A 27,933-nucleotide genomic window follows, 5' to 3' on the forward strand; every position below is an offset into this window, starting at 1 on the left:
ACGTCAACAGCAGCGACACACAGATGAGGAGTGGGTGACGAGGATTCATCTCAGCCACTAGGCGAAAATCAAGAGCGAGAAAATGTTTTGACATGTATGGTATGCTTCGCCAAAGCGGCGTGTTGGCGCCTTGATCTTTCGGGTGTTTGTTATTTTTCTGTGGGGAACGTTAGCGCCTTGGATGCAGTTCCAAATATGCTAGTTGTGCTAACCCAGCTAGCTCAGAATTAGCTTGTCAATTTGGCGACTGTGGCTGCAAGATAGGACAACGTCTGAGCGACCGTGCTTTTGGACTAGTTTTCATTGTCAATGGAAGACTGGAGGGTGAAGCAGGGCGCAAGTGTGTGAGTAGATGGACAGTCGGATGGGCGCTGCTTGTTTCTGCGCGGGCGTACAGTGTTCGACTGGCTAGGCTTGTAGTCGACCGAGCAGTCATCTGAGGGATGGTACAGATGTGGCAGCTTCAAGTCTCCCAGAAACTCTGAAACCGCCAGGTACTAGCTATTTTGTTTTTTCATGTTCACTTAGCTCTCACAGGCTTTCAACTGCTTTATAAAGTACACACAAGATAGTGGCTATTTGTACAGTTGGTGATCAGATATGTTTAGTAACAGGCTGCTTTGCAAATATCCAGCGATCAGCTGCTGTTCCCTGTAGCTCGAGGATTTACATAAGAGTTTGAATTGACTGTCAAATATTTGACACTTGACTGCAGGTTCACTGGGAAGCTTCAGCGGAGAACTCTGCTCAGGCTGTGGTCAGACTCCAGAGGGGACTAGTTGGAAACTTCTCTGCGTGGATTTTTGTTTACTGTTCGTTGTGAGGTGCTGCCCGGCGCCCCTTGTCAGACGGGATTTTCAGCTCATGCGGTGATGACTTTAGACTCCATGATGGCTTGTTGCCTGAGTGAGGAGGCGAAGGAGTCAAAACGAATCAACGCTGAGATCGAGAAACAACTGAGGCGAGACAAGCGAGATGCCAGACGGGAGCTGAAGCTTCTTCTGCTTGGTAAGTTCTGAGAGAAACCACCAAACTGCTTTCTTTGCATCATTCCAAGTTCATGTGCACGAACTAGCTGTGGCCATGACTGCAGTGTTTTGGTCACCACAAGATTTGCTTTTTATGGGTGAAGATCAAATCAAATGTCATGAATGATCTTCTCATTGTTTATGCACTGTATTATACTGCCAAACCTTGGTAAAGGATGAACAAGTGCAAAATGCTACCTTTGTTTCTGACAACTAAACTTGTGTTTTTGTTTTTTTTTAATTTAGTATACCTCCTTCTTATTCAGACACTGTAGTGTGGGAGTTTGGAATATGTTTTTTTCTTCTAGATCATGGTTGGGCAGCCGATGGCTCCTGGGCTCCATGTGGCTCTTAGTTGTGATTCTCTTCAACGTTGACTAGTGATGGGTCAGTCGCGACTGAAACAGCTTTAACAACTAAGACTTGGGATGCTCTGATCAGGATTTTTGCTGCCGAGCACCGATACTGATCAGCCCGAGTGCTGGTCACCACCGATCTCATGGATTGACTATGAATTTGTAATCTACATGATGAGACCTTCCGTGTTCATGACGGGAAAACTATTGAACTATTAAATCATTTAAATTAAAAAAAAAAAAAAAAAACTGAAAAACTTGTAATTCGATGTGAGGCAATGCAGCTTGGTCAATCTCTAGAGACTATGTCTGTGAAATATTTACCTACTGGCCCCTGCTGGCGAGACTCAGAGAGAGCGAGCACTCATCTTCCATCACTCCAAAACAGCGATACACTCGGCTGTTTCCATCATCTAGCTTGGTGAAGTTAATTATTTTTTGGGCAATTTGCTTAGCTTTCCGAATTTCACACTTGGACCAGTAGGTTTTGCTAGGCTGTGCTCTGTCAAATGCTGATGGTTTAAATGGCATATTTCATTCATGGTGTTTAAGACTTATAACATGCGTCCCTGCACAGCATCTTCCCGTGCATGTGCTGCAGGATGCAAACTTTAAATGACAGATAGAAAAACCTTCACAGGAGACATGCTGCTGCTGAGTGAGTAGCGAGTAGGGAGGAGCGGATGCGTCACAACCGGTCACAACTCGCAAATGGCAGGTAGAGATCAGCATTCACAGATCACAGATCGATCGGCGCATCACTAAACCAGATGAAATTTGCTTGCATTTGCTTGCAAACGTATCCACACACCGATTAGACGATGTTGAACCAAGCAGCCACCTGGAGGGGTATTTATTTCATGTCACCAGCTCAGAGGCTGGAGTACTTTTGTTCTTGAATGCGGGTTCAAACATTTCTCTATAATGACATCAGTAGTGACAGAGTAAAGTTGGATCCATTCAATGCTTTGATGCTCAGATCCTTGATCGACAAGATTTATGGTTAGCTAGTTCAGTGTTTCATGTTATGACCTCATCGATACTTGTGGTATATTTTGTGTATTATTTATCGTTGATTGCATGAAGTCAAGTTAATCCAGCACAATGGAGAGTCAACTTGAGACGCTCTGGATTGGGCTGTCTGCTGAATTCACACAAACACAGAACTAATCGGTCTCTGCTTTTACTGAGCCTCCTGTCACGTTCATTCGGACAGGAGGACAGCAAGTAGAATGACTTTCGTCTCTCTTCATGTGAGGAATCTGACAGAAAAAAAAAATGGTGAAGATTTTGAAAGTCCTTTTATTTGTGGCCCCCTGATGGAGTTTTACAGAAACCCGCCCTCTGCGGAGTTTGTTGTATTCAGTTTTGTACCACAAGAAAAAAAAGCTGGAACAAAATCAAGTGCCCATGAAGAATGGTAACAACTGTCCATTCATATTGATTGAATTTGATATTTGTGGTTCAAATAAGTAGGGTAATAAGTAGGAATTTGGAATTTTCTGGCATCATTCGTGGCCAGTACCAAGTTGTGTTTGATATTAGACTTCCTAAATGTCTAATCGTCGTAACAAGATTATCTAAAATGACAAACATATTGAGAGAATCCTTGTGTCTGGGGTGTGTTGAGAGAGAATTCCTTCAGATAATTAACTCTGAAAATGGCTCGGGTCGTTAACCGTCTTTCGTGTTAAACATGAAACACAAAACTCTTATGGCGTTTGCCATAACACAGTTCAAAGAATATCGGTTTGCAGTGTCAGCAGGCAAACACCACTGAAGCCCTGTGGTTCCCTGGTCTAATTGATTTACCGAAAGTTACAGTTAACAGGGTGCGGAGAATCGTCCAGAGATGCAGCACCACCCACAAAATTTGACAAGGGGTTCAACTATGAAGGTAAGTCACTTATGCTAACAATGCTATCCACGCTTTAATACAAAGCTTTCAAAGTGAGTAGTGTATCTGTATTTTGCGTATCTTGATGAACAAAGCCAAGTCTGACCATACAATTTGTACTGTACAGTAATTTGTGTTGCAATAAAACGTCTGTCTGAAGTTCGGAGAGCTGTTACTGCTCTCTATAGTGCATCAACATTTTAGCTGGTTTTATATTTCACAGTGGTGATGAGACATGGCACTGATCTGGTGCAGATTATGTATGTATTGATAACTCAGAAAGAATCATAGTGAACAACTCGCTTATATAATGTTGTTGGCTTCAAGGAGAATATGTTGGATTTAAAATCAATAAATTAGCTTTTATTGATTTTATAATTGTGTGTGTGTCAGAACATTTTATAATGGTTTAACTTCCGAGTGGAAATGCGCGATAAATGTCCGCAATGGGAGAGAACTGTTCATGACAAAAAATAACTTATGTTCCATATCTAAAATTGTTGAACATATTTATTACAACTTGTACATTTTTTCTGGTTCCTAACTATCATTGCTTGTTTTTCAGATAACCATATGTGATTCTGATCATGTTGGGATTGTGAGCTGCTTTTGCTCGTGTTCCTCGGCAGCATTTCTGTATCACATTGCACACAGTCCCTGCCATTCTCTCCTGCACTGAGACTGAACAGAAGTAGCATAAACAGAAAAAAGGTCTGTATCGGATATATCTTCACCTAATATCAATATCTTCAAATGGATGCAATGCCTGGGCCTGTGCATTCCATGATGGCTGTGAGGCCCAAGCCTGCATCAACTAGTGGAATTTGGTTAAAACGGGAACACTGTGCGCATCACTGATGTGATAGTGTCTAACTTTATTGAAGTGTAAACATTACTGTAAGTAAGATAGTACATCATCTATTTGCGTTACATATTGTATCATATATTAGTTAGGCCGTGGATCATGTATGGCTCTCCAGCTGGCATCTCTACTCTCGTTTCCAGAGGCTGCAGTGGTAAGATGCCTAGTATATCCGTGCTCGACCCAGGAAAAGCCTACTCTGACTTCAGCCCAAACACTCCCACTCATTGCCACAATGAACATTAGGGGTGACAAGCCACTTGTGGACTCTGTTTTTGGCAAAGTCCAGTCCTGTCATATCAGAAACCACCTCCCAAACCTGATTGTGTGATCACACATGATGCCCCAGAATTACTGCTGGAGACTTGCACCTGAGAATCCCGAGTGCTGCATCTGACATGAGTTTCTTTGACGTTCTCAGTCACGCATAACTGTCTTCAGTGTTTAGTGCTGTGACGAATAAAGATAAGCTCTTACCTCATGTTATCTTAATTGAGGAGTCAACATGATCCCAAAGTGCAGCACCTGAGTGGCATTTCTAGGGCAAAGAGAAAATGACAGCCTAACATTTTAGGGAGGTAGGTCACATAGAGGGCAGAGTTCAAGAGGGGGCATGGAAATGGGTGCCTTGAAAGACTAAGCCACTGCTCACTAGGTCATATTGTTCATCCTGTGCAGCCTGGCTGGAAGCCTCACCAGACAGTGCCAGGGTTGGCCTACGACCCCCCTGAGATTCTCTTGTTAATCACAGGACTTTAATGGTGCTGCACATTCACACGAATAAGTCTGTGCTCTGTACTTTGAAACAGAAATGTCATCAATCTTTCTTCAATTAACCTGCAAAAATGCCTCTTGATTGACAAATAGCTTTTAGAAATACATGCACATGACAATTATTTAATTGTGCATAACAAGTGTATCAAGTATAAGTGTACGCCACATAAAGCACATTCCACAGATACAAGCATACACCCATAGCCACTGTTCATGAAAAAGTAGGATTACAGGGCAGACATTACTCCGCTCCTTTTCATATATATTTATATCTGAATGTTGCAAGACAATGTAACAAAAGAAATAAAAAATACCATGACCTCTGTCAATTTCTCTTTGTATTGATGCGTGCTGAAATGTGTTCTTAACTGTTGTTTTGCAGACAGACAAACATAACAGCCTAGCAACAATATACTTTCATAAATTTCGGGTCTTCGGTGAACATGTGGGAACATGGAGGACGGCATGTACCATGACTTTTGTCTCTCATCATGTTAGGAGTCTCACAGAAAAAAAAATGGTGAACATTTTGAAAGTCCTTTTATGTGTGGCCCCCCCCGATGGAGTTTTACAGAAACCTGCCCTCTGCGGAGGACTGAGTGCTCACTGCTCCTGATTTAAGTTCTCAGTGGAGCTAAACTAGAACAAAAAAATGCAAATCATTGCAAAAAGAAATTCTGTCCTCGACCTTGTGATGGTCTAGACACGCAATAATCATTAACAAGGAAAAGAAACAACACACGTGTAGGCATGAAGAAGTATCTCTGGAAAATTTGATCGAAATACTTTTCTAATTTTAGCGCAATTCTACATAATGGTTAGTCAAAACAAATGCATAATCTGGGGGTGATAACTTTAAATGTGTGTGCATTTATTGTAATGTGTTTTTTAACCATTAATTTGTATAGTCAACTTTAATTTTAGTTCTTCATAACACAGGACTTAAATTCCTGTTATCGCTGACATTTCACTGAGGCATCCTAGAATCTTTTCTGCTTGTGTAGTTATGAATAGAGTTAGATAAATTTACAGACAAACGCACCATTATCTCAGATTACTGCAGATGTCACTCGTTTTCTAGCCTCAAAGGCTGAGTGACTTGAGCAGAACAAAAATGCAAGTGCAAGCATGATTCTTTTAAGCAGAAGATCATGCAGCTGTTGCATCGCTGCCGTCATTCATAGTCTGCTTCAGATCCTTGTTAAATTGATGGTGACTTTGTTGCACGGTAGCTTCATGCCATTCTTACTTTTCTTCACATCCTATAAAATAGAGATAAATTAGTTGAAAGAATGTGCTGAAACTCAGTGTGTGTCTGTAGTGAAATATTTTCAGCCGACTTGTTAATAAGTGCAACATGAATGCATTTGTTTTCCCGCAGTTTCAAATGGATCTTCACTTGACTCAGATGTCCAGTTGTGCAGGACCCAATTTAGCTTTTCCACCATCTCCTAGCCTGCCTTCTTTAACTGCTCCAGGATATTTAGGGCTGTGTGTCAGCTAGGGAAAGAGGTGCCAAACATTTTGTGTTCAACATCGTCTGGCGCTACTAGTTAGGTTTCCATCCGAATGGTTCAACATTTTTTTTTCAGCGAAGTAAAATGCACGAAAAGAAAATGTGACTTTATGCTCGTTTCCATTTGTTATTATTTTGCAATTATTGAGAGGTGGGTGCGCCATGACATGATGTCATCAAAGAGCGTCTCTCTGCATCAAAACAAACACACTCGGCTGACCGTTGTTTGCTGTTTACCATTGAGAATAGCATTAGGCTACATCCACACAGAGCCACACATTTTCCTATCAATCATTTTCCATGCCATAAAAACTGGGCTGTCTCGACAGATCAGCTAGATACAATTTAAAACAGTGTAGTTCCTGTGCCAAGACTGTAGAGGCGCTGTAATGATTATTATTGATATAATGGTTATTTCGATACAAGCCTATGTGTCTGGTGAACTGTGGAACTTGAAGCAGATATGACTAAATAGTCTTACAACTTGAATAACTTGCTTGGCTATTTAGCTAGTTAGTTATTTAGTAATACCTTTTTTTTAACAGAGTTTAAAATGTTTACTGCATATATACATATGTATGTGTATGTATGTATGTGTATATATATATATATATATATATATATATATATATATATATATATATATAATATATATATATATATATAATATATATATTAAAAAATATATCTCATCACTTATTTTAGGACCAAAAATGGTTCATTTAAATAAATATACATATATATATATACATATATATATATATATATATATATATATATATATATATTTACCAAAGATGGTTCATTAAAATAAATTGTTGTTTTGTTTGTTTTTGTTTTTTGTTTTTTGTTGTTTTTTTAATTTTATTTTTAGCCCATATCGCCCATACCAACTGGAGCATGTTTGAAATGTGAAAGTGTGTGACGTGGGTTTTTAGCAGCTCTGTGGTCACCTGCTTCTTGCACCCTCAACACCACAGGGACAAACCAGCTTCAATTCCAGTCTATAAGTTCATGTTTGATTATGCTTTGAGAAAATAAACATTCGCTCAAAATATTGAATGTGTTTTTGTGACTGGCATCCCTGAAGAGTGTGTGCTGCGCACTTGTCCTCGGCACATCTGTCACAACAATTGTTCACTGCTTATAATGACAGAGTAGCGGAAGATTTTGTGTTAATATTGACAATAACCTGAGCAGTTTCCGACTGTACCCTAATTTTAAGTGACTTTTGGTCATAGTTTATCTGCAAAACCTGTTTCCATAGTGATAAGTCATTTCTTTTTGTGTGTACGAAGAAAGTGTACCCCCTCTTCCAACTTCTTTGCGAATTTTCACTTTTTCTCTTTTTATTATCGCATTCTCATTTATGTTTATTTTTGCTATTTGTGAAAATTCTAATAAGAATAGGTGGATGGAAACCCTATTAGTGTTGTGAAGTGATGTTAAATGCTGGTGGCTCACCCCTGCCATGAGCCACCAGCATTTCTGTCGCTGCAGCATGGTTGTTTAAAGAGTAACTTACTTGCCAAATAATTGTGGGTATCCTTACTTTGCGGTTTCATGAAGAGGATTGCAAATAAATATACAGTATAAACAATTTTTGTATTTATTTTTGCAACTTACTAGTTTGGGCCTTTTTATTGTTATAGAACCGGTTCATATTTCATGGTATTTATACACCTTTAGAAGCACTTTTTGCCATCAAGAGCATTAGATCTGAAGTAGAATATTTTTTCACTTTGGTTTCTGTCAGTTTAACATACCATTTAATAGTTTAATTTTCAATTTGACAGTTCAATGAAAGCAAATACTCAAATAGAGGAATAATAGTTTTGAGGAGCAATGAGTTCAATATGAATCAAAATAATAGCGATTTTGATTTTTGTCATGATCGCACAGCCCGAGCATTGTCCTATTACCATGTTATAGGACAATGCATGTTACCACCTGTAACATATTGACTTTCCAGTAGTCGTGTATTTGCTGACTGCTGTAGAAACACAGGGTTCTCCTCAGCGCTTTAGCAGCATAGGGGGCCTCTAAACTGGAATTTCGACCCCCCCTTGCTGGGAAAAATACTAGCTGAAGGGTGGAATCCCTGTGTTTTCAGCGGTTTTATCAACATGAAATGCTTCCTCACCGTCTGTCGAGCAGGCGCTTTATTTTATGTGAGACTGTTAAAGAGGACCATGAAAGACGTATAATGCGCTGTCGTCTGTCAGCCTGCCCCTCACCCCCTCAAACTCTGACACTCTCAGCAGAGAAAATGTGAAATACAAATACAAGTCCTTTTTGTATAATGAATTCCTGGAGAGATTTTAATGAAAAGACATTTTGTAGCACTTGCATTTGTATGACATCGTCCTGCTTTCTTACCTACTTCTGCTCTGTTCCACAGCATTTATGTCTAGCTGCATGGATGCATCATATTTAGACATGTATCTGCATACACATGTATGTACGATCTTTCTGCTTTTGACAACTGAAGAGTTGCATCATGTATTATGTGCATGTGGAGACTCTTTGGGTGTGGTTACTATTATGTAAATCAAATGATCTCTCTTTTGAGGACTGCGTTGAGTGATTTTAAAAAAATATTGGATATTTCCATATGAGACAAAAAGGTTTTGTTCTTCAATTTTGTGCCATGATGCTTTGCTTGGACCCTTCCACTTCACAGTGAGTGATGAAGACAAACACGCCTAATATGTCAATACTGTCGAGTTGTTTCAGATACTGTTCTGTTAATCCTTAATAGTGATTCTATTGAGGCTGGTTTCTCATTTCTCCTATTTCCTGCCCCCATCCAATTCCGTGCTGGGAACTGTTTAATCAAGGCACACTGAAATTAATTAAAACCTGACTGTCATATTTGGTATTCTCTTGTTGATTGTGCAATAAAAAAGGTTTCAAGTTGCGCTTTCTCAGAAGGCCCTATCCTTGGCTGCAGTCTCTCCACAGCACACTTATGTCGATGCTCATTCCAAAGGTTAATTTACCGTACCGTACCTGTCAACCTCTGCCAGTAGCTCCCCTTGTAAAGCGGTGCAATTCCCCTTATAAATTGAGAAGAAACTTTACAAACACAGTCGCGGCACATTTTAATATTTTCTTATTACTATTTACATCACAGCAAGACAGACAATGGACTGGAAAATGATAACAAAGATAACATATATAAAAGCGCTTGCAATTACATTTTCCATGTGCAGCATGTTTTAAAATAAATAATTCTTCCTTGTACTCTTCTATTCTTACTAGATGGTAATTCCGATTCTTCCATGCTTACTTCTATGATTTTTCTCTGAACGATTCCTCTTGCAACACAATTCAAAACAATGGATGTGGGTGGCTGTGCACAACACACAACACTCCTATCGTCAAAGCCGAAAGCAACGAGAAAAATAAATGCAAGATGAAGGATAGCTTTTGCTAGTATGATGTGCTGACCGTTGTCAGCTTTTGTTCTAATTTATTTTTCCCCATATAAAAGGCGTTATATTGCGTACATGATTTTAAATTGTTAAAAAAACGTATAAGTTGACAGGTATGCTGTACTGGCATTGGCACTGACGTTTGTGAACTTTCTCCCATTTACTTGTGAAAGAGAGACATCAGCAATTTACAATTACGTAGGAGGTGCCACAATCAATCTCCTTGTTTATCTTGTCTGTGATGTGCAAAACCTCTGACTACATTCAATTCATAAAGTGTTTTTGGATTGGCAATTGTAGTTTACTGCTCACTGAAGTGCTAATGTCACTCTTGCCCGAGTTGAGGTTGTCTTTTTGGTATTTGAATGTAAGCTGGTTTGACATCGTGGCACAGTGTTTCTTCTTTATCTTTCCCAGGCCTGTGGTATCCCCCCAAAAATAAAAACATGCTTTTCGAGGATCGATTTTGACAAGAACAAAAAGAGGGTTCGCTTTGTTGGTTCCGCGATGATACAAATGTGCCCGGAGATGGGTCTAAAACCAGTGCTGAATCAGTCCTTCTGTCAGTGGGCGACAGAGATGAGGAAATCAAACAAGCGAACATGAGCATGTTAATAAATCGAGTGATCTTCTGGGGCAAGGTGATCTTCTGGTGATGGTCTGTCGTTTTGTTGTTTTTAATTATTTAATTTAAATTTTATTTCACCAAATTGTTCTTTGAGCATCCATGCCAAGATCAGACTTCCTCTATTTGGAAATGTCGGATTAATTTCTCAGAATAAGCTTACCTGTCAGTGCTTCCTACATAAGTACTTCTTTATCATACGCTGTTGTACCAAACTCCTACATTGCTTTATTGAGTTACGAGAACCTGTCCTACTTTTAAAATGACCATTGCAGGTCTTAGTCAACCAGCATCTGCTCCTCTAGCTGCTATACAGAGGTCTTCTTTCTTAAAAGTGTCTGAGTTTGGAGGAAGAGTAGGCATCTTGATGAAAACCCTCATTTGTCCATCAAATATCTTGACTCTGGGGGGAGAGAAGAGTGGTGAAAACCTCGAAGTATATCTTTTCTTTGGGATGACTATTTGGTTCTCAGCACAATAACGCCTTTCATTAAGATATGTCCTTGGGAATGTTAACTGGAAGTATGCATGGTCACAGCTACACAAAAACATAAGTTTGTAGTGTTCCATATACCATGTAATTCCACTTGACACCTATGCTCCAAAAACTTGTGCTACCCCAAAAGCGTCTTTTTTCTACCTTTGTAAAACTATAATGTATGGTTGATGGTTGATGCATGAATTCCTTTATCTTTGTTCTGATCACTGATTTGACAGCTTTGTCAACCATGTTTTGGTATACAATGGCGTGGCCTATCACCATTCCACTGTTGCAGTTGTAATGTTGTAATTTTCCACTTACCACATTGCTCCTTTAAATGTTAATCAGAATAGCAAGGAAACAGAAATGATGAGCAGTGCCTCCAGGTTGTCATGACGATTGGGAATAATGTGAATCTCTCAGCATGGGATCACGGTTTTATTTATTTGTTGAAGCAAAAGACACTGTTGGGTCCAGACAACTTCACACTCGGCTGTCTGTCTGCTCTTTTTCCACTTGTGAAAAACACAGGCAAGACTCTTCACCTGCAGCAGACTCTCATGTACTCACATATCTTAACCAGCTGATTCTTAAAATTCATTGCAATGAATCGGAATATTGATGACAATTTCACTTAAGGGAAATGCATGTAAAAGTGGGTACATCAGTTAAAATTTTCTTTGATGTTCCCAAACTTGTGCATGGTTGCAGTTGCTTGACTGCATGAATCTGTATTACGTAATGCAAATCTACATCCCAGTCTACGTCATAGAAAGGTCGGTAACGTCTGTGTACCAGCTTAAAAATGGTGCATCAATCCCACGATATAATAAGACTGAAGATGAAATTACAGGTGTTTGGTTGACATTAAACGGCGGTTTTTGCCCTGTTGAAGTCTCTGGTGATACTGAAGCTTCCCCAGCTCCACCTCCATGACTGCTATTATAATCATGGGTGAAAATGGCACCTTTGAGCATTTTAATCTAAATAAAATGACTGAAATTTCATTGGTCTGATTTGACAAAGTTCGGTCTTGGAAAGTGGCTTGTTTGCCTGTATATTCCCCATGGGACCTGCTCAGGGCCATTTCAAGTCACCGTGACTGAGTTTATTGTTGAGCGTGATGGCACCTGAAATACTAGGTGTCAAATCAACCTATGGTTCAACTCAATGGTAATCTTCAAAGCGATGAAACAGACAGATCAAAGGAAACTGCTTGGCTCTGCAAACTACCAAATCTACCTTGATGATCGACAGGTGGATTGACACTATGGACATCACTAGCATTAACTGTATCCAGACATTAACAGAGAATGTGTCTAACTGATTTCTTGAGAAAGAATGAGAAGAAGACTTTCATGACATGTGATTCGGTTATTTGTTCTTGTAGATCAGTAAGACATTTACTGTAATGTTCTAAATCAACATTTACTTTTGAGTCTCCTTGAGATGGTAATTTTGATAGTAAGGCTTTTAAAAGAACATCAGTCTTGCACCTGATATTTCGAATTCTACATTTTACTATTTGCAGTTTGAAAATGTAGTGGAAAGGTTTGACTCGGATACATGATATTTGTATTACACATTGTGTTCACTTGAGGTGCGAAGGCCCCAAGCAGTGTTGCATATTTACCTTTTCTCATAATCGAAATGTGAGACCGGATACTTTGTAGACACACACTGAGCACACACACTTCATCAGTCGATGTGCTTACTGCTCAAACAGGTTGGTAGTATCGGGGTTAATGAGTGTTTGCTTTTTGGCAACACCCAAGGATGTCTCATGTGAGGTGCCTACCTACGCCTATGATCGCTCCTTACCACAGCCAACCGCATATAATGTTTCTGTTGGTCACTCTTGCCCACTGAGGTCTTTGGTGGCGCTAGAAATTCTTGGCCAAACCATTGTGACCCCTTGCTAGCACTAAGACCTGCTGGTACTCAAGACCTGGTTGAGAAGGGAAAATAAATATCCATTGTACTTGTGCATGAAACTTGATCTCAACTGAAAGTCTTGGTCTCGAAACTCTCATCAATGTTAGTCTAGAGTCTTGGTCTTGGTCCCTGTATGGGCCCATCCCTACTTGGTTCTCGTGGTCTGGACTATGACTCAGTGGTCCAGAATGTGGAGTTGATTTTCCCCTGCTGTGATTATAGAGGACGAACCAAGACTGTGTAGCCTCTCGTCTTTCTCGTTTTCATTTTGTTTCTGTTTTGAAATGATACCGCTGTAATGTACTTATCACTTATCTTTCTGTTATTTTATATGTTGTGTTAATTAGCTATCATGATGTACCAGGTGGGAAGACTTTTGGAAGAGTTCCACCTACTGGGAAAGAAAACAGGTCGCTCTTATATCTGCCCAACACCCTCTTGTCATGCATGTGGGAGTTAGAGTATGGAATCAAAGCTCTATAGCACTGCGTCAGCTGGTCACACAGTGATGTTAAATTACACGTTACCATGTCTCTTCAATTGCTTATTAGGCCTGACCCAATGTTAGCAGGAAACTTGATTAATATTTCACAGAAGGAACTAATGTTCGATGGACTGCCCGAATACAACACATTTGTTTTTGTTTTCTCAAAATGATCAGTTTGAGTCTTGTCAGTCATATGAGGTACACCTTGCATTGCATACAGCATGACTTTGTATAATATAGTTCCCTGATCTGAAGGCTGCATCAAACATTGGAAATATCTGTATACAATATTTATATAAGAAATATAAGAATAATGACAAGAGAAAATAATTTTATTTACAATTATAGTTTTGTGGCACATAATAAATTGTTTATAAATAGAGTTTTTGAGGCACATAATAAGGCATTTTTTCAGCATTTGTCTCTTTCAGATGGCATCAACTGTATTGTGTCATTTTGTTTGGTTGTAATTATTACCAAGGTTGATTTATACTTTCAAAGAGATTCATGCCCTTTTACATAAAAATATTTTTATTATTAAGTATTTGGTAGAATTTTGTGCGGTTGCACATCATGGATCTTGCACCACCATCTTGCGTCCACCAATACTTACAACCATGGTGAGCAGATGCTTTTTTTATTTATTTTTTATTCAAGTCCTGGCACCGCAGCACATAGGAGCGTCATCGCGTACAACAGTTACGGCAGCACAGTGTCCCAGCATCTCACTCTCACACAGTGATCTACCACTACAGTAGTAACTATGAGCCTGGCGTCTGCTATTTTGAATGGCATTCGACTTACGTCCAATCTGACTTACGACCGGTTGGTCGGAACCAATACTGGTCGTAAGTCTTATGTTACTTGTAGTGGAAAAAAGGCAACAATCAGCATCAGCAACTCTTCGGCTTTCAACCAAGCATTTAAAATTTTATTCAGCTATGGCTTTGGCCACAAATCTTCAATTCGATGCATCCCTAGTATTTTCATGAATATTACGTTATGTGGATGGTATTTAAAATCACCTAAATAAATGTTTGTTCATTGAATTAAGTAATACATGTTGGGAGATGACATAAAAAATGATCATGTTTACTTTTAGTAAGTGAGTGTCTCTTTTTAAGTCTGGTGCAACATGGACGGCCATGTACACACCCTTATGCGTCAAGCTACACGATTAAACATTCATGGAGCACGTACAAATACTTATCAGTCAACATACACGTGCTACGCTGTCCTGAGAGAGTGGGACAGAACTGCACTACTACAAGAGAAAGTGAAAAGTAGCTTGTGTGGACGCCACTTCACTGCTGTTGCCCAACACTATTTCATTCTGTGGTGTTCCCTTATGCAGCAGTATGAGATTCCATTGGCGCCACAAATGTTTATTTAGACACTTTCTATAGAAATCAATAAACATTTTTGTCGATTACTCAAATAAATTTGACGTTGTGACCCGACTTCCTCTGGAGACTGAGACACAGCCAATCAAGACGTTAAACAATATTGTCAAGATTAAATTTAGATAAGATAACTGATGCGTTATTAATCCAATTTAGGAGAGAAAACTCCAAACTCAGACTGATTCAATCATTATATATAATGGCTTTGACCATTGGTACAAAAGAACAAACTAAAGTTTAGGATTATCTGTGAGAGTAGTGATAATCACTGTTGCAATGTGTGGCTGAGTAAACAGCGCGAGTGTTGAGAGGTGGAAGCAAGACATCAAAGACCAAAGAACAACCATACTAAACAAACACCGTCTGGAGAGGAGCAGGTCCAAATCTGTGGTTTTTGTTGCAGTCTGAATTGAGGCTGTCAAATATATATTTACACGTGCAACGTTATCCTATGTGTAGGATATGTGTAGCTCATGATTCAATACTATGGCGATATTTGGCCCATGATAATGATAATATCATGATATGCGATATCTGATATATAGCAAGAAATGAAAAGAAAGTCAGCAGATTTTCATTTTTTTGTCCATGGTTCACTGACTTATATTCCACCAAAGAAGCAGAAACAAAACAAAATATATTCCTCAGATTTAATGGGTTTCAATAAGTTTGTTGTTTAAAGTTTTGAAGCATTTTCTTCTTGTCGCCAGTCCCAGACATCCCATTCTTCAGTGTCTTTGCTGTTGCAGCTATGATGTGGAGATTTCTTACACTTACAATTATTCTTTTCAGATTTAATTTTGATTTATCTGTTTTTGAGGTGGCCCTATTTTACAAGGTATGCTTATTATTTGTGTTTTTTCACTGACGTGACGTTAAAGTATTTAAATCACATTCAAATTGAGATTTGCAACATTAATTGTAAAAATTATAATGGCAATTATTTTGATTCATATCACGATTATTCAAACGGTTACTCAACAATTTAAGATTTTGCTGTCATTGGTCGCCGCTGGATGAGCATCCTTCCTCGGTGGTTCTGAAAACCATGCCACCGTTCTACGGACGACCAAGTCGGTAGCTAACAGTGGTTAACATTAGCGTCCCCCACGGTGTGTAAACAGAGCCTCAGGCTCTCTTGCTGACAGGCAGAGCTTCACACTGTGAGAGGCTATGTGCCTTCCAGAGTAGCTTCCCACAAGTCAATTTTCACGGGGAGGCGTGATGCAGCATTTGGGTGCATCGGGACAGAATGAGAGCAGCTGGGGAGACGATGTTTGGCTAAATAATTATTTCACATTTTCATAAAATGCATGCCTCTGCCTTCATTTCCAGGAATTTTTTTCTCATTGCCCTTCGAAGTGGGTAAGTGGGTCTGCTCATTGACAGTTGTGCTAACCTTGAATTTCATGTCAAGATTGGTCAATGTCATGCATCCCCTGCAGCATCGGTTCAGACGGTCCACTGTGCAGTCCATAATAAATTCCTCTTTGTATCTCACCATGTCCTTCATTGAGTTCTCTTTTATCATCACCATCTTTTTGCTCTTGCCTTGACTTCTCAGTGTGCGGATGTCTCCCCAGTCTGGCCCTAGGATTTCCTCATATTGTCAAATATTTTTCACATTTTAGTTCTTTGTAGTTATCAGCGTCTTAAAACTTTCTCAAATTTGTTGATTTCTGCTTCCCTTCTTGTACTTGGTCTTCCATTGTTTAGATCTCCACTCTATTGCCCTCAGTTTTTTTAGTTATCGCTTTTATTTTGTGTGTTTCCTCTTTTTAATTTTTATAAATGCTGAAAGTCCAATGTAGTGCGTTGCATATATACACTTCTTGGAAATATAAAGTTTGTCACAAACTGTTCAAATTTAAGATTAAATCTCTGTCGTATCCTAAGTCAAAGTCTCATGATATGGTTTTATTCACACCTTAAATGGCTGCACCTTCTTTCTCTACGGGACATATAAGGGAGGAAGTCTGCAGTTTGAATAAGTCAAGGGTTAGTTACTGATTAGTTGTCGTGTCTAGCTGTCAGCAGCCTGTATTGTCCTCAGAATGCCAAATGTTACTACAGTACATGTCCAGTGTGACCTTTGTTCACCCTCAGCCAAGTAAACCTTGTAACATGTCTTCAGTCGTTGCTTCACCAGAAAACCTTCATAAAGGGGTCATTTAATCCTGTTCTAATGCAGTCAGATGAGGTTCTCCCAACAAGGGCATGAATTGGCTGTGGCTTCCTGTCTAATGTGCTTTGCAACCTTTTTAGGGAATGATTTACTCATAGTACCTTACTGGTTTGCCCTGTCACACTTTACACCACACTTCTGCTTCATTCAACTTGAGAAACCGTCAGGAACTTGTCTGCTCGCGTTGGTTATTTTCTTTTTAATATAATATGAATATTTGACTGTTACAGGAGTGAAACTATCCAGGTATTAAAAAATATCTGTTGCTGCAGCTCCTCATTAAGTCTACCAAGACAGCAAGAGGAGGAAGGTCAAACAACTTTAGATGTGCCTGTGGTTCTACTGCTGCTTTTGTATCATTGTCATCCAACCCTTACATTGTCTAGATTTTTGGATTCTTTTGTCAGGATGAGCTGACTATATAGATTATACAGAATTTTGTGTTCTTATCATAACTTAATGCTGTTTTTAAATTAAGGAAATTGTTCGTATCAACTCGATTTTTAACTCATTCACGTCATGGTAATTTGCTTTAGGTTAGATAAACTTTATTAGTTTATCTCTCTATTAGTTTATTAGGGACAATTTGACTTTCATGTGTGTTTATTAGGGGTGTCAAATGGTGCCATAAATGGCGACAAATTGATTACAGACATAATTGCTGCATTATTTTATTGTTTTATCGTGTTAATCCAGCGGCGTGCAGTGTTGCGTGCGGGGGGGAGGCGTTGTGTGTGTGTTCACGTAAAGGCAGCCACTTATGTGAAGGGACATTACCGTGATGTGTCTGCGTCGGGCCACGGTATTGAAGCAGCCCTTTACAGCAGAATCCCACCAGCCTAAAGCCATTGGTGTGCAGGGCTGGATTGCAAAAATGAAGCTACTTGCTATTATCTGCCTCAATAATATAATACATTTCACTGTGTATACCACAAGGGCTTAATGTGTATTGTGTATTGATAGTCATTGTGAAAGTGGACTTCAGATGCCACTCATGGGGCATTGCTAAAGTAGCAATCCCTGTTTCTCAGCGCTACTTTTCAGCTCCATGTATATGAGCACCGTACACGGCCATGAAATGATCTCTTTTTAAAGATCAAATTCCAATAAACTGATAACACATAACGCATCCTGGAGGATTTTTTACAGAAAAATACACAAACTAATACCAAAAAAAAAAAATACCAAACTCAAGTTGCGCATTCTGACCGGGCATATAAAGAGACTGACCACTGCAGATTGGAGAGAGATTTACTCATGATTAAAACCTAGCTATTATGTTGTCACCAGTTTAATAAATGTCAAAACTTTCGCTTTTTGAGTGGCTGCATTCCATTTTTTTTTTTGCTCCACCACAGTTTCAAAATATCATGGTGGAAATCCTGGATTTGATGACAGATATATAAAAACAATGAAACCATTAAATATGGAGGAGTAAGTGGTTAAAAAAGAGGGCAAAATCCTGACAACTGCTGATTTATAGCCAAGTCCCTTGTCGGGACTCCCAGTTTGCAAATACAAATTATGGAGTGGAAGAAAACAGGCTTCACATCGCAAGAGACATATAGTCTGTTCAAGTTCTAATCTCGCAATGACCTTAATTTTTTGCAGGTTTCTGTAGAGTAGTTGAGGTCACTCTTAACTGACTAGGCTTACATCACCTGGATGTCATTAAGTTTGTGTTTACCAAACCGCTTCTTTGTTTTCCTCAGGTACTGGTGAGAGTGGCAAGAGCACCTTTATAAAGCAGATGAGAATCATCCACGGGTCGGGGTACACAGATGAAGACAAAAAGGGCTTTACCAAATTGGTGTATCAGAACATTTTCACATCCATGCAGGCCATGATCCGTGCAACTGAAACCCTAAAGATCCCCTTCAAGTATGAACAGAATATGGTAAGTTTTCCTTTTTTAAAAACTTCCTTTTAATTTAACTTCTGTTTTCACCAAACTGTTATTTCTCTCACACTGGGCTACTTATTTGTTGTGCTTTATTTAGCTTAGTAAACCGTTTTTCAGTGAATATGTTTCAAATTGTTTACTTGGAATGTAATGTCTTCTGCTGACCTTTCTTTCCCATCAGAATCACGCTGTTCTGGTGCGTGAAGTGGACGTAGAGAAAGTTTCTTCATTTGATCAGCCTTACGTCAATGCGGTAAAGATGCTGTGGACTGACCCTGGCATTCAAGAGGCCTACGATCGAAGGAGAGAATATCAACTCTCAGACTCGACCAAATAGTATGTGCTCAGCCAAATAGATGACTGTATTTTGTTTATGTATTTTATCCTCACTTTGTCATCCATTCATGAAAGTTGGTAGAAAATGGGTTTCCATCAGATAACTATTCCAATGCTTATTCAACAGGTGACAGAAATGATTTCCTTTACTCCACTGTCATTGCTTCCATTTAATATATTAAATGTACAGTGATGCATTGATGAATTAATTTCTTCACTCACACACACACAAGCCCATATGTAGATGCACTCGCAAACACATTCATCAGTCTCATATAGTATTTTAAAAGATGAAAAACCAGTCTGTGGTTCCTTTAAGTTCTCCTATATCTGTATCTGTCCATCCTTTTTCAGTTACCTTAGTGATATAGACCGAATAGTGGCGTCAGGATATGTGCCCACTCAGCAGGATGTGCTGCGGGTTCGAGTCCCCACCACCGGCATCATTGAGTATCCATTTGACCTGGAGAATATTATCTTCAGGTACTGGTGGCGAGTGATGTTTCTGGTTGACTGGCTGAAAGACAGTCAGTTGGCTGGGTGCTTACCGCCGTTGCCGCTATTGCCGCAGCATTAACAGCTGGCGCACTCTGCATTCCGGATGGTACACTCCCAAAGGAATTTTCTCTTAATAGACTCATGTTTTTGGCCCAGACAAGCTGGAAAGCCTCCTCCCCCTGGTCAAATTTGGCTCCCCTTCAATCTTACTTCATCTCAATTGTGATAAAGGCATTGAGGAAAATTGTTTTTGGGAGGTGCTATGAGACTTTCTGGTCCACTGGTGTAGAGTTTCACCTCTGTAACTTTGGTCTTTGGTGATCTTTGGTTCTGCTGAGACTGAGCCACTTGCCTCTGGAGGGCATGTGCTTTTTCTGCTGTGATGCTTCATCTTCTCTCTCCTCTCCCACTCTGTGTTTTGCTTCCTTTCCCGTCTCCAGCTATCTAAGTGATCTGGATCGTATTGCTGAACCGTCCTATCTGCCAACTCAACAGGATGTTCTTAGGGTTCGAATCCCAACCACTGGGATCATAGAATACCCATTCGACTTGCAAAGCATCATTTTCAGGTAGAAGAAATACTGTCTATTTTGACTAACTCCAGTCTCCATTCCCTACGTGCTTCCTGTTTAATCATTTTAATGTGGACCAGAGCATGTTAGCTTTCCTCTAAATCCCCTTTTGCGTTGCAGCACATTCCATCAAATCACTATCGCACTGTTTTATGGTGACTGGTACCATTGTTGCAATGTTTTTTCGGCTCTGTATCGAGGTAAATTTACTTCATACAGAATTGATTTGTAATGATTTTTTTCTGCCATATACAATTTAAACTATTCTTGCATTTTATCTCTTTTGTTGCCTTTATAAAATGTATGAGCAAAGGTCACAAATACATAACAAAAAGAGAGAAACTGCTGGATCAGATCCTGTCTCCCAAATATTAACTGTGGCCACAGTGAAAGCTTGAAAGAAAGTATTTTATCTGTGTTATTTGCATCTGTAAGAGCAGCCACAAATAGCTTCCAAATGCTTATTCCCCTGGCAAAGAAAGATAGATGACGAGATAGAGATGGGCTGAGGGAACAAGAGTGATTACAGAAGAGTGCAGATCGATAGGAAGCCATCATGTCAGCTTCCTCCTACGCTTGGTAAGGCCAGAAATAACTCGCTAGCAATGTATCTGTGCTGGAGAGGTTCTCAGCAGCACTGCTGCAACTAACTGCCGCTCCACTTCTGTACCTACGTCTGTCGGTTAATGGTGACTCTCACTTCACTCTGAAGACGACCTCCTTTGTTTTCTGTATAGAGAAGGCCATTTGTGGCTGCGTTTATTTTTGTACCTTGAATCTTTTTTTTCCCCAAAATAATTTTTGATAATACTATCAAATGAGAGGGCGATTTGCCAACGGTGACAAGTGAAAGTAATAGAAATGGAGCACTTGCTTCAATGTGTCTGTAACGGAACAGCTGCTTGCTTGAACTGGCTTTGAAAGTCATAGGAAATAACTTTCAGCGACCTCACCATTTCCACCCTACCACTTCAGAGTGGAAATGACAGCTTGTGTGGTCAAAGTCAAACGGGTTGACCACAAGTAATGATGTTTGATGATCGATGTAAACCACGAGAACGCACAAAAACATGCATCATCGTTACTATTGAGGAACTTGAGGCAAATAGGAGAGTCTTGGTGAGTCTGTATGTTGAATAGAGGATTGTGCTAAAAATAATAATAAATATGAAAGCCTGGGGTTTTCTTGATGATAAGCGAAATAAAGAAATAAAATAAAATTGTTTGGCAGGTGGAACACAAAGCAGCCTAATAAATCAAGTCAGAATTAGAATCAACTCTTGTTATTCCTCAGTATGAAAATGAACAGTTGGAAACATGCTGTTTAACTGATGTCGCTATGAAGAAGTGAGTGAATCAACAAAACTCATGCCGTCCTCTGGGGTCTGTCCAGATCTTTGATCATTTCTTTGCATATGCTTCTTATGAAGGCTCATCTGTCCTGCTTCTTCTGTTATCACTGCCACGTTTCTGCCTTTAATGGTGATCCACCGTGCTTCCTAAAACCTTTTTTGGATTGGTGCAAAGATGCGGTTAACTTTCACCAACTTGGCCAGAATTGGAATGGGCCAGAGTGATGGAGTCCAACTATGAAAATGGTGAATGCTTCATTAGAAGCAAACATGCTTCTTTGCCCCAATTACATGTTTGAGATCAAGTGACTGAAGTCATAGACGCTGCAACCGTTTGGCAGTAAATGTTTTGCACTTGTTAAACTTGCTGAGGAGAAGATGTGCTAACACACATGTACACTCACTGGGAATTTTCCTAACTCTCTGCTCCTAATATCCGCCTTTCTTCGTTCTCATGTGTTTACATCAGCTGTCTCTGTAGTCTGTCTCTTACGTTGACTCTTGTTGCATTCAGGATGGTGGATGTCGGGGGTCAGAGATCAGAAAGGAGGAAGTGGATCCACTGCTTTGAGAATGTCACATCTATTATGTTTCTGGTGGCACTCAGTGAATATGACCAGGTTCTAGTGGAGTCAGACAATGAGGTAAGACCATTCTTTACTATTTACTGTATATTGATATACATTGTTGGGTCCGACTGACAGCGTTTGTGTATCCACTTTTAGACATGGTACACAATACCTGTTGATAACTTAATATAATGAAAGTAGCTAGTGATATCAGCTCCTAAATGTGTCATATTGACATCTGCTACATCAGGTACCAAAATCCCCGTCTCTCACACAAGGTGGTGTGACTGTCAAGGTCAGATGGTTTTCTTAGACAAATCCAGCTACAGCTTTTTTCAGTGTAGTTGATTCTCATTACAGGCCACTCGTGATAAACAGAAACATTGTTTTGGCTGGAGCAGTGTGAGACCAATAGTGCACGCATTCTGATTCATTCCATTTTCATTTCGTAACCTAGTCCTGCTTCATTTGGTCGTGACTGTGTGGTTACATTTGCCAGTTTACAGTTTGCAGCTATCATCCCAGCCCGTTGACAGGGGCCAAGTCTGTGACCCACTGAGTCCAGAAAGACTGCTTTGTGTAATCAGCAGATGGGTCAGGGCCAAGGTACATCCATTGTAGTGGATAGTCCGGACGTTTCATTCAGTCTTTCAGCTGAAAGGTGGTTAAGACATGACCAGGTTTCATTGATGATGACTCAAGTTAACTAATCGCCTCAGTCCCAGAAAGATCATCAGTCAGTAACAACTGGATTTTCCACATTTATAGAAGCATTCCTGAAATGCACAAAACTATCCTTTGTTTCAGTCCACTCTAAAACTAACTAGTGTTCATAGTATCGTTGACTCAAACTTGAATATTGTGCGTTCAGACTTTAGTGACTCTTGTGTTAGATTAGATTAGATGACCTTTATTTGTCCCACAGTGGGGAAACTCAACTGTACACATCTGATGTTGTCGTCTCTGGATGTTTAGAATCGAATGGAGGAAAGTAAAGCGCTCTTCAGGACCATCATCACGTATCCCTGGTTTCAGAACTCCTCAGTCATTCTCTTCCTCAACAAGAAGGACCTGCTGGAGGAGAAGATCATGTACTCTCATCTGGTTGATTACTTCCCAGAATTTGACGGTATTTTTTTTTCCTCTTCCCCTGCCTTTTGTCCTCCACCTGACTGATGATGAAACTGAAATCCATTCATGAAGCTGGTCATTAATGATTATCTAGTGACACCTTCTGGCTGTAATGTATATTCTGAAACTCAGACAATGTTAGCTGTCAAAGGACTATGTGAGTAAGCGTTAGTTATTATGGCATAGTTTAGTTTATAACATGAAAGGACAAGATTAAGTCAGGGGTGAGTCAGGTGGTTTGCTTACTCCTCTGTGTGGTAATATTTGTTGGTTGTATGTGCATAACATTCTAAATGCATTGTTGAATTTTATGTTCTGGGTGGCATTGTACAAAAATATTTTTTCAATGGAAGAAAAAAAATGGGCTACATGTAACTATATTAGTAAAGTAATGTGCACAAACACTAACGCAACTGTGATGTTCAACAAAGTGAAATTGACAAATAGCACTGCATTCTGGGAAGCATTAATACACCCTGAAAGTGAATAGTCTCTTTATTTCTCAGGTCCCCAGCGCGATGCCCAGGCCGGACGAGAGTTCATCCTGAAGATGTTTGTGGACTTGAACCCCGACAGTGACAAGATCATCTACTCCCATTTCACCTGCGCCACTGACACAGAGAATATCCGCTTTGTCTTTGCTGCTGTTAAAGACACCATCCTACAGCTCAACCTCAAGGAGTACAACTTGGTCTGAAAGATGAGAAGGGAGAAAGAGCCGGCACGACACTGCCATTCATGTTCACATTGCAATGTCCCTTTTTTTGGGGGGGTGGGGGAGCATGAAAGGTTGGCTTAACATTTTACAAGATCACTTTTCCGTGTTCTGCTGATCTCATTCACTTTGATTTTTATTTGCTCATCTTGCACAGGCACACCTAAAAAAAAAAAAAAAAAAAAAAAAAAAAAAAAAGAATGCGGGTCTGATCTGGGACTCCGCTTCTTTTGGCCTTTGCTCACATGCACCTTTCTTTAACTATATGACCAAGAGTGCTTGTGTCACAGGTTGGTTGAGGGGCCTCATTTAAATGGACAGTGCTTTATGGACAAAGGGCTTCCCCTTCTCCTTTAAACTACACTACACTGAGGTCCGGATGCAGACTGGCGCCTCCGCTCATCTTTAAAGGCTGACTAATTATGACAAGAGAAAAGATGCGGTACTTGGATACATGGCTGTGTCACGGATTTGGGTTTTCTCTTCGTTTACCCTGCTCCTCCCAAATCGAGCTCTGTTGAATGTAAATAATGTTTTTATTGCAAAGGCAGTGGGGGCTTCAGAAACACACACACACACTCTCAATCTCTGTTTGATGTTTCTGCCGGATATATTACTGTTCTCCGATTCCAGTTGAAGCAACATTGACTACTTCTCAGGACCCACTTGGGGTCTTGGTTTTGTCGTCACTGCCTGTCATTTTGAAGTGTTGCACACACACACTAACTGTATTTACTTGTCATATATATATCAGCAGCACAATACTTTTTTAATACATTGCCAATTGTTTTTTTTCCTGTAAATATAAGTATTGAACATTGCCAGTATCTTCCTGAAAGTATGTGGGAGCTGGTATTGCCAAAGTTGTGATTTGGATGTTAACGGTATAACAACTTGCTTGTTGTGGCTTTCATTGACTTGTCATCGAAATCACAAATGTTTTTGAACTCAAATTCCTCCTAGTTTCTTTTAATCATTAGAAGAATCTTCAGATGTTCAAGTCACTACCAAGTCATGATACTAATTTTGTACAGTGCAATAGTTAGTTGTTTTTAGTCACAGCTTTTGCACTGCCAGTCGGTCCGATCACAATCTCTTTGTATTTGGCTTCACCACAGTGTGGAGCCTACACTTTGGAAAAATTGTTCTTGATTTGTATGTATTCAATATGAATCAGATTGAATTATTGTCTATATGAGATATTCTTAGAGGGGGGGATTTTTTTAATGCAATGAAATGTCAAAAATAATTTTATGGAGTGTATCTTTATAAGGAGTCTTCATAGTTATTGCAGTTCTCTTTTGACAAACTTGACAGTGGGACGTTTCCATTTCAGCGTATGCAAATTTTGAAAACTGATTTTGAAAAAAAAAAAACAAAAAAACAGTGAGATATTTACTGATGAGAGGGTGTTTGTGTTGGCTGTTGTTTCCAGTACCATATCTAGTCTTGGCGAGTGATTCAGGTCATTTTTCAGTACTTCATCACAAGGGCTAATACTAGCAGCTTCAACAGAGTTAACAGACTCAGTTAATAGATGCAAGTGGGATTTTAATTCAGATGTTCAAGGTCAGCATTTGGCAGGAAGATGTCAGTCCGGTGAAGTGTGTGACATTCCTGTTGAAAGTCTGGTTGCCTTTTTTTCCCCCTATTTTAGTGATGTGCGCGTTGAAAGATGATGGCAAATGTGGTTTCCAGGGATGCACCTGACTCGTGATGATGTTGTTTTGGCATTAAATGTTGTCCTAATACACTCATGACTGACATCATAACATGGCAGGTGCTTTTTGAAGTCAAAGACAAAATTTGAGGAGCTGTATGTCAGGAAAAAATGCAAACAATTTCTTCCGATTTTCGGTAATCTCTTCATCTTTTATGTTGGAATTAGATGAATTATGAACTGAGACTCGTTTTAATGGTGAGCACCAGTGCCTTTTGTTGGTAAAGCCGACCAAATTTGTTGTGTGCGACCTTGCTGCTATCTTCTGAATAGCTTGGTCGACTGAAGTGGTGTCCATCTGTTTTAGATCCCCATGTGAGCTGGATAATTTGAATTTATTCATGGCAGTGAAGAGCCAACTCTGAAAACACTTAAAAAATAATGCTAGATCTCACTGTAAGGTGTGTTTAGTGAATGATCGAGTGCTTCACAAAACACCCTGTTTTTGGCTCCTTCTCAGAGTCTGATGTCAGAACCAGCACAAAACGACTGACTGACCTTGTCTGCAATAAATGTATCTTAAATTTCTCTTCAGTGCGTCTCGTTGAAGGCCTGTGTGACAATCCAGTACTAAGCACTGAGCCACTGAGAGTAATCAAGCTGATCTGTTAACCTCTGCGTTGTGGTTCTTTTTTCCACTCAAATGAAGTGTTTAAAATCTGGCTAGTGAAGGCGATACGTGTTGGTTTTATCAAAGAAAGTAAGTGAATTTAAGAGGTGTCTGTTTACAAGTCTGCCACTCTGATCTCCTGTTTGCCTTCACCTTGACTGCGGGTTTAAGTCCAACTTGCACCGTTTGCATTGAAGAACACAAGGTACTATGGTGTGATTGCGCGTGTGTTTCCAGTTCTGAACCCTGCATTTTGCTTCAAGTTGACTCTAATTTGAGAGATGACCGTACCCTGATAATAAACACTGTCTCATTTTGTACTTTTCTAAGGCAGGCACACCTTTGACACATCTTTTTAGGACCATAATTATTATTAAACAGTTCAAATGTGTAGTGGTGTTCAATTGAAGGTAATGTATATTTGTTTGATTATTCTTTTTTTTAAGTATACCAAATGTAGATTCTGTATATTTTGTGTGCCATTTTACTTGGTAACGCCAGACTCTTAACAAGTGCCAATGATACATTAAATCTAGGGGACCTTTGAACTTCATGGTCCAATTTTTTAAATTAAAACACTACAGTATGTGATTTCATTCACTGAAAAAAAAATACAATTTTATTCTATATTTAAAGATGAACTGCTGTTTTTGAAGTAAATGTCATTTGAATTGCATGTTTGTCAGGTCTGCTCGGATGTTGGTGGTTGGGTGGGTGACATACTGTATTCGCACCAAACCCTCGACAAAAAGGGGTCACGTACATGGTTATTGATTACAGTATTTTAGCCATATAACTTTTTTGTATGTTTCATTTCGACCACTGTTGCCTGAACCTCATTCAAACATGAAAATGATTTTCATAGCCTTCTCCTTTTAAATGTTTTGAATTGGAATAAAGTGTGTTCCGGTCCTCGCTCAATGCCTGTGTGTTTTGTGTTTCTGTCTGGTTGTAGAAGGAGGAGGACCAAGACAGGTTAAAGTGGAAGCTGCTGATGGCAGAGATCGGCAAAGCGCGGCCCTCTTGGGGTCAGAGCAATAACAATTGAATTCTGAATATAACTAATTGCAGTAGTTGGGTTTTCCTCGATTTTATTTTCCCTTTGTTTTTAAATAAGATTATTTTAGATTACATTAGATGGCCTTCATTAGTCCCTCAGATGGGAAAGTCAATGTGTCATAGCAGATAATGACAGCAAAGACACTGACACATACCAGAGACAGTAAAGGTGCACAGCAACCATCAAAGATCCTAAGAATCCGCATTAAAAAAGTGAAGTCACAAGCTGTCAAAATGATGAAATAGATCAATGGGTCATGCTCATTTTAGCATTATTTTAACATTTTTGTTCCACTAATTCATTAAAAAAGACCCACTAACTTCTTTAACAGTACCTTTTAAAGATACGATGGCTTGTGTGTACTGTGTGGAAGACATTAAGTATTTTGCAGCAGACTGCTTGTCCCTTCTAATTCAGACAAAGCAAAAGACGAGCAGAATAGGGAAGAATGAAGCTGTCAAAATGGGGATCAAATGTCATT

At 39.5% G+C, this 27,933-nt stretch overlaps 1 protein-coding gene across 4 annotated transcripts; it reads left to right on the top strand.

The window, feature by feature from the left end:
- On the top strand, positions 1-27,636 carry LOC128752459 (guanine nucleotide-binding protein G(q) subunit alpha). 4 transcript variants are annotated; one of them, XM_053853683.1, is made up of 9 exons: positions 1-494; positions 716-1,008; positions 18,699-18,883; positions 19,071-19,225; positions 19,580-19,708; positions 20,164-20,292; positions 22,162-22,291; positions 23,192-23,345; positions 23,854-27,636. In XM_053853683.1, exons 2-9 carry the CDS (start codon positions 873-875, stop codon positions 24,042-24,044), a joined length of 1,209 nt encoding a protein of 402 aa, XP_053709658.1. In that variant the 5' UTR covers positions 1-494; positions 716-872; the 3' UTR covers positions 24,045-27,636. The 4 variants fall into 4 exon arrangements, with proteins under 4 accessions (XP_053709658.1, XP_053709657.1, XP_053709660.1 ...); XM_053853682.1 differs by having other exon boundaries at positions 1-1,008; XM_053853685.1 differs by lacking the exon at positions 20,164-20,292 and having other exon boundaries at positions 1-1,008.
- Positions 27,637-27,933: the final 297 nt, after the last annotated feature.

The sequence above is a fragment of the Synchiropus splendidus genome, chromosome 1, assembly GCF_027744825.2.
Source record: "Synchiropus splendidus isolate RoL2022-P1 chromosome 1, RoL_Sspl_1.0, whole genome shotgun sequence".
NCBI lineage: Eukaryota > Metazoa > Chordata > Actinopteri > Syngnathiformes > Callionymidae > Synchiropus > Synchiropus splendidus.